The 7,619-nt window shown below is 34.6% G+C and overlaps 1 protein-coding gene across 2 annotated transcripts; it reads right to left on the reverse strand.

Annotated features, from left to right (window-relative positions):
* Nucleotides 1-1,792: 1,792 nt before the first annotated feature.
* LOC149535429 (transcription factor ICE1-like) lies at nt 1,793-6,953 on the reverse strand. 2 transcript variants are annotated; one of them, XM_089806537.1, is made up of 4 exons: nt 6,297-6,930; nt 3,743-3,955; nt 2,390-2,560; nt 1,793-2,297 (listed from the first exon to the last, which is right to left on the reverse strand). In XM_089806537.1, exons 1-4 carry the CDS (start codon nt 6,834-6,836, stop codon nt 2,217-2,219), a joined length of 1,005 nt encoding a protein of 334 aa, XP_089662663.1. In that variant the 5' UTR covers nt 6,837-6,930; the 3' UTR covers nt 1,793-2,216. The 2 variants fall into 2 exon arrangements, with proteins under 2 accessions (XP_089662663.1, XP_089662664.1); XM_089806538.1 differs by lacking the exon at nt 1,793-2,297 and adding an exon at nt 2,971-3,103 and having other exon boundaries at nt 2,435-2,560; nt 6,297-6,953.
* Between the last annotated feature and the right edge of the window lie 666 nt (nt 6,954-7,619).

The raw sequence follows: 7,619 nt of genomic DNA on the forward strand, positions 1-7,619 counted from the left end.
AGTTTCCCTAGCATTCTCCCAACTCAACAAAATGATGAAGTTACCTTGAACAACACTGAGAAGATCGTCGTCACGCCTAGGAACAACACTGAACCCTCCCGCCCACACTTTGCCACGTAAATATAAAATGAAGTTTCACTTCTTCTTTTTTCTTCTTTATATCCTGACAACGTCAATAAACTTAAGTGTTGTCAAAATTTTGACTAAAAACTTAAAGATCATTGAAATTTTGACTAAAAACCTAAGGATTGTCGAAATTTTGACATCATGGGGATCGTATTTAAAAAAAAAAGAAGTGAATTTGACAAGCCAAATTGGCTTGTCGTGGAAAATTTAGGTCATGCAACCCAAATGTACTAGTGTTACTTATGAGTCAGTCATTATAGAGCCCCTTTATATCATCAATTGCTAAGTAGGAGTATTCAAAATACTTGTACATTGAGATTTAATTTGAATTTCACATACTATGTTTTACAAATCCTTTACTATACATATTTAGTTTTTATTACATGTAGAAATCATGATTGATTTAATAATGTTGAACTAAACAATATGTTATTGGTTTGATAAGAAGATGCATCTTTTGTTTGCTAAGAAAAAGCATTTTACGGTTGAACATTTAAATACAAATGCTTGAAGATTAAACTTTTCTTAATACTACTTGTCAAAAGATTTATATATTATTATAATTTTTATTCTAAAAATTACAAATTATTATAATTATTATTTAATAATGTGAAGATTTTAATATTATTTCAGAATTCTACATTTACACAAAACTCACATCTCTCTCTTGATCGTATCAGGTTTATATTATTTTTGACAAACTTGAATAGAAGAATTAATTAATCAGAATAATTTGTTAAACTCGTCTCTCAATGTACTATTTGCCTAATCCTTAATTAAAATGTGGTTTCATCATTATTTTCAGTTTCTTTGTGCTCCGCAAGGAATTCACGGAGTGTTGAGGAGAATTGTGATCTAAATTAAATATTTTTAATTTGCTGATATCTTTCTGCAAATAAAAAATTACAGCCGTAATTTGATAAAAATGAAAGCAACTGGTAGAGAAAAAAGATATTCATGTCCCCAAAATCAAGGGTAGCATTTAGTAAGATGGCGTGTACATACAGAAATCCTGTCAATTTTCCCCTTTTTCTGATCTCATGATCAATACAGCTCAATAAGCACTGGCTATTGTTCATTATTATCATAGAAAATGCTTAAATCTAATTGGTTGAAATAAAGAATGTTAATTACAAGTTAAGAAAACGTGATTGCAATAGTATAGCCTATGGCAAATACAATAAGATTTAGATCAAAAATGTTTCAAAGAAAAACATTAACATTGTACATTCTTGAGATCTTTATATACTATATGTTTTGGTTAATGACTATGCTCTTCTTGTCAATTAGATTTATCGATGATTAAGTACAATATGTAGAACAAAATAGATTAGAAAATACCTCAATGAAGACACAGTAATACCATTTACAAATAGGATTCATGGGAGTGGCACTGAAATGATCACAAAACTCATCATTAGGTATTTGTACCACTAAATTTTGTATTTGGATGAAAGTGACATTCAAGTTAAACATAGCAAACTGTAATCCTCGCCACGCTTCTTTATCTGAGAAACTTGGGGGTAAACCTTAGGTTGTTCTTAATGTGTACATTCATGGGCCCATAAGCATCTCTAGCATTTTTTAGGGCCATAAGATCAAAGGTTGTAACACGGACTTTCTTCTTACTCAATATATTCAATGTAGAAGCTAAAAGCTATACAAGTTGATTATAGGACGGACCTTCTTCTCATTCAATATATTCAACTTAGAAGCTAGAAGCTGTACCTCCTGGTTATAAGAGGAACCTTCTCTTCATTCAATACATTCTAACTTAGAACTTGTATAAATTGCATAATCAATTCAAGTCAATATAAAAGCGACAAAGATGTTACTTTGAAGATTTGCATAATCAATTCAAGTTAATATAGAAGGGACAAAGATGTTACTTTGAAGATTTGAACACAAATCTCCAACGTAAGAACCTTGTAGGCAGACCATTGAATACGGCCCCATTGACTCTATATATTCGAAATCCCTATTTTAAGAAATTGCTGTCATTAAAAGCTATTGAATGGGTTTGGTTTGAAAGATGGCAAGCTCTTGTAGAGTGGGAATTGACTGATTTGCCCTGTATTGTGATGGGTTTGTCATAATGTAGTTTGATAGCTTGATATACGTTGCAGAAGTGCTTTGATGTCCTCAGGTGCAATGTCTTGGCCCATAGTTTGCTGCCACAAAATGCAAAGTAACAAGTAGAATGTTGGTTATTTGTTATTTATAAGGGCACTGATCATAAGACAGAAGAATGTAGTCAATGTACCTCTGCTTGTAAACAATCAAGTTTGAAGCCATTTAAGCAGCTTATGGCAGCTTGCTTGACATCAAGACCAAGTTCATCTAGAGCCCTGATTGTGGATAGAAGCAAACCTTGCCTTCTCGAACAGGACATGTGAATGTTCACCTCCCTGTCTTTTGTTGTCCACACTTCCACCTGCAGATACATTACATCTATCATTAACCCTTGTGCAACTGTTTCCTAAAAGAACCCTTTACCAATAGAAGAAAAACACCGACAATCAGTAAATCTTGTGAACTAGGAATCTTGAAAACAAATGAATTAGTAGCATCTTATGATGAAATCATGCACAGCAGTTGGTTATTTTGAAAACTCTATTAAACATTTTCCTTTTTGATGATGAACTATTGAGTGGGATTGCAAACGTTGGGCAAAAAAGCATACATAGTTTAAACCAGAAGGTGTGTGAGTTTATTTCCTTGACATTTGAGATCAAACTATGCGATCCATCACCACGAAGAAGAGAGCAAAATAAAAGAATATCATAAATAGATTGTAGCAGAATGGGCTAGATAAAATGGGAGAGGGTGAGAGGGTACAAGAACCAAGATGATAGGAAGAGGGTTATTCGTATGCTCTCATCTTCTCTTATTAATCTAGCCTGGTCTGCCAATAATCTATCTGATCTGTTCTCTTGCCTTGCTCTGTTCTTCCTGATAATAGATCGTGTAGTTTGATCTGAAACATTGAAGAAATAAACTAATGCAATTATTATTAGAAACTATGCACAATAACATTAGAATTGGAAAATTACTTGTCATAAAGAAAACATGCACAATTCAATCAAACTTTAATCAGTATTGAGCCTATTACTAATGATAGAAAATTGTGATCTTCTTGACATCTGTTCTCAGCTTCTATATGGTCTGATGAAGGGACTGAAGTGCTATAGCATTCAAGATAAGAAAGGATCTTCTCTCACTCTGAGATGACATGGAATCGGCCTTGAATGATAGGAGAGAAGCCCCCTCTTTATTAGGTGCTTCATCACTGCCACCAATACATTGTACAATAACTCTAATCAAGTGCATATATTTCTTCATATGAAATTCCCAATTCCCATGGAGTAACTGAAGCACGGATTTATAATACTTGGTAGAGCAAGAAGGTCATTAACAGCTGTATACCATTCAGCATCTTCATGGTAGATGCACTTCTTTTTTGGTTAAGTTTTGCTGTCATCTACTAATTTTGCATGATTTTAAGTTCTGATTAGACTAATCGTACATGATTTGTTTAACAAATTTTCCACCCACTTCTTGCTCTCATGTGGACATCAATGAAACAATAAGCTAGGAGGTACAATGATAGGCTTACCTGTGCTTCTTGCCTATCTGCGTTAGGTGTTGAGACATTGTAATCTCCCTTATCTCGACAAAGAGAGAAAGGACTTGAGAACTGAAAATCTGAGGAACCGACTATGGAAGGAGTTTTTGAAGATTTCATGAGCTCACTATGGACATCATTGATACTCTGCAGAAGCTTCTTCATGTACACAACAGCATCTCCCAAAATTGAGACCCTGTCCACCTGCATAAGCAAAATTACCGAGCATAAAAAAGTAAATGCCAGCTATCACATTGACTACAATTACTAGTCTATAAATTTTAGCTAAGCCTTCAATAAATCTATTTAGTTGGCATGAGCTGGCATGAGTTTTCAAATGAATTAGAGGAGGACTGTTTATGGATTAAACTAATTTATTTTTCATTTGATGTGTTGAATTATATTTAATTATTTTGATTTTTCAGTTAAGATTCTGGATCATATTCAGTCATCCATTATCAGAAAGAAAAGAGTAATGATAGATCATCTGTCACGAGTTTTCCACTGTTCAAATATATTAAATAAGATTGTCGGTGGATTCAACTATGTTTGTTTCTCTATTAATTTGTTGGGTCGCATTCAATCATTTGTTTCTGAATTCAACAATCATACTTTTAACATTGAGGTTTTGGACCATACTCAGTTATCGATCATCAAAATGAAAAGAATGATGAAAGATCATTCCACAATTCAAATAGATTAAATAAGATTGTTTCTAGATTCAATTATGTTTGTTTTTCAATTGACGTTTTGAATTACATTCAATTATATTTGTTTCTGAGCTCAACTATCTTAATTTTTCAATAAGATTTTGGATCATAATCAGCCATCAATCATACAATGAGAAAAGTGATGATAGATCATTTAACACGAGTTTTCCACAGTTCAAATAGATTAGATAAGATTGTTTCTGGGTCACTTAATCATCTGTTTCTTAAATTTTCAATTGAAATTTTATATCATAGGCATTCATGATACATCATTAAATGTGATCTTCGATGTTAGCAAGAGGAGTGTGACGAGGGACTTCTTAGAGCTGTCTCAAATCTTAATTGGAAAAGTAACACAGATGAATTATAAAACAATCTTATCTCAAACCTAAATGCACAGTAGGATATAAATTACTTATCTGCTGGCTAGTAGTGTCGGCAGACCAAGCTGATTAAGTACTTTACAGCCACCCAAAACTAATCTAGCCACTTTTAGTTGTCTTCAATCATTCGCATTATTCACGTGCTTACTATTTTACCTGTCCACCATTAATAATGCAGCTAGCTCCATGTTACAGTACACTACTGTACTCCACATTTATAAATTAATCGTCGAGGACCTGTATTCAGCAGAGCACAAATTTGGGTTTCTCTTCCTCTGGTTTCTCCTCTTTGCTTGATTTTCCAACTTGGTATCAGAACAATTAGTGTTTTTAACCTTGTATCAGAACTATTAGTGCTCTTTACTTAAGGCCCATTTGCTAACAAAAATCATTCTAGTCCACAATTTTTTGGTTTAAATTATATATCTGATACTTAATTGATGTAAATTATCAAATTCAAAATCATAATCTTTATCCCAACAAACGAATTCCATGGACATGATAGGTAAGAGAGAAACTATTAGAGGATTAGGAAAGGACCTGTTTCTCTGATCAGGCTCCCTGAGGCGGATCTATGGGAGTTCAGATTAGTCAACCAAGGGAATCTCGTAGAGTACACACTAAGTCTATCCATCATTAGTAACTTATTCCATAATTTGAAAAGGAAACTGCCTTCAGCAAAACTCAAAAGGACCGGTTATCCCCTCTACTATGAGAGTATTTGACACTGTTCAAAACAGTGAAGACTCTATAAGTGAAACATCTGTGTAAAGGCTGCAAGATCATTTATGGCAACACAAACTTCGCATGTTTGGTCAGAAATCTTGTAGGATATTGGAATCAAATTCTTCATGAGAAAATTTTACTTATTAAACTTTCGAATCCCAACCAGATCAGTCCTGGTTACTATTGTTATATTTTATTTTGAAGAGGGCCTCACAAACAGGAATAACACTCTTCCCCAAACTGATACTTCAGCCTGGAGCACTTAGAGAAACTGCAAAGAGTAGGACAGGAAGAAAATATATTTCACGAACAGGTAGGATTGGATTCACTTTCATTCCAGGATGAATCATGCAAGGTAATTCAATTTTTTAATGTAAAAAGTCTCGTATTTCACATAAAAATCTCATACTCAATCGAATATAGGAAGCACGCATTGTGATAGTCTAATAGTATTATTCAGAATTCACTTTGGGAAAGTGCCCATCTAACAGATAAACAACCCCCAAAATGAATCTAAGGATGGTGTTCTGCTTTTCAAAGATTTCAAGGTACTGAATGTATTTTTTTTTCTGTGGACTAAGTTAAAAAGAGAAAACCATAGAAATTGGTCAAGCCCCAACCTGGAACAGCATAACCAAGAGGCAGAACAAATTAGAACAGCCATTGATGAACTTGTGCAACAGAGGAATTGTATCTTTTTTTATTAACGCAGTAAAAAACACCCACCTTGGAGATATTAGGCACCATTGAGCGAAGCATATATAGGCGATCATTGAGCTTCTTCCTTCTCCTCCTCTCTGCCATGAGATTCTTAGCAGGCAAGCCGTTAGCAGTTTTCTTCAATTTGTTATCAGGAACATGTAAATCATTACAATTACTCTCACCTCCAACACCAACTTTACCAAACTCAATTGGCATTCTATCATTCCAACCCTCCGCACACTTCTTTTCATTGAATTGATCCAATTCACACTTGACCCCATCCATTTCAAGCCATTTGGACACAGTGAATTCACCATAATTAGCTTCAACCGTTGATGCAGAGCATCTGGCATCATTCATATTAGTTCTCATGTAGCTTATTTGGGATGGTGGGTAGTCTAGAGGAGATCCCAAAAGATCATCGAGACTCTCCTCGATGCCAGGAAATGCTTGATTCGCATCAAGGGAACCGCCATAACTGTAATTCAACTCAGATTGGAGTTCTTGAAGTACTGTGGCATTAAACAAAGAGAAATTCTCATCAAAAGAATCAATCCAAGCCATTCTAAGTTACAAATTTGGAGAAAACTTTCCTGTGTGATATTTGCAACTGTCGCTGCTCTTCTCTACACAAACTTTTGCTTACAACATGATTACTTCCTCAAATTCCGTTATGTACAAGGTGATTACTTACTCAAATTCGGGTATCTAGATACAGACCCAATGTAAACATGTATAAGGTCACATCCCCAGCTCTCTTCTCGATCACTACAGTCCTTTATAGTGTCATTCCTTGTCGTTTTAGATACGTATTTTGATCTTCGATAAACTTCAGTTAGTCCCACATCGACGGGAACAGCAATGATACGTATTACGAGTCATAATAGAGGAATGAAAGTGAACCTACGGTTTCACGTCAAATCGACTGTTCAGGAGAATGACGAACAAGAAGTTCGATCGCCACCAATACAGAAGCATAACCTTAACCTTAAACTCGATGGCTGTATAAAGAATGTTAAATTTTATCATTTTTTAAAATTGTATTTTTAGGATTGGTAATTGTTTTAGTGGATTTTCTTTTATTTTATAAATTACATATATCTGGGAACTACTTGGTCTCTTGGTCTCTGCTTGGTCTCTTGTCATATTAGAGAAACATTTTGAAATGGCACTTTTTGATCACTTGCTTTGTACTAGAGAGAGCTTGGTAGATGTAGAAATGCCTAAACCTTTGATTTAAGCCCTTCAGTCACCTATGAAGGTTGATCGAAAAGTTGAGCGACAATAGGATCTCTTTCCATATGTGTGTGTGTGTGTGCGCACACGCGCGCGCGCGCACACACACAC

Source organism: Cupressus sempervirens, chromosome 10 (assembly GCF_028749045.1).
Source record: "Cupressus sempervirens isolate cs-2001-9-10 chromosome 10, ASM2874904v1, whole genome shotgun sequence".
Classification (NCBI taxonomy): Eukaryota; Viridiplantae; Streptophyta; class Pinopsida; order Cupressales; family Cupressaceae; genus Cupressus; species Cupressus sempervirens.

Excerpts from the sequence above, each read along its gene's own strand:
- LOC149535429 (XM_089806537.1), bottom strand. The coding sequence starts at position 6,836 with ATGGCTTGGATTGATTCTTTTGATGAGAATTTCTCTTTGTTTAATGCC. Across the intron at positions 3,956-6,296 it reads TGGTGCCTAATATCTCCAAG|GTGGACAGGGTCTCAATTTT; the intron begins GTGGGTGTTTTT and ends TTGCTTATGCAG. Across the intron at positions 2,298-2,389 it reads TTGATTGTTTACAAGCAGAG|CAAACTATGGGCCAAGACAT; the intron begins GTACATTGACTA and ends ATTTTGTGGCAG.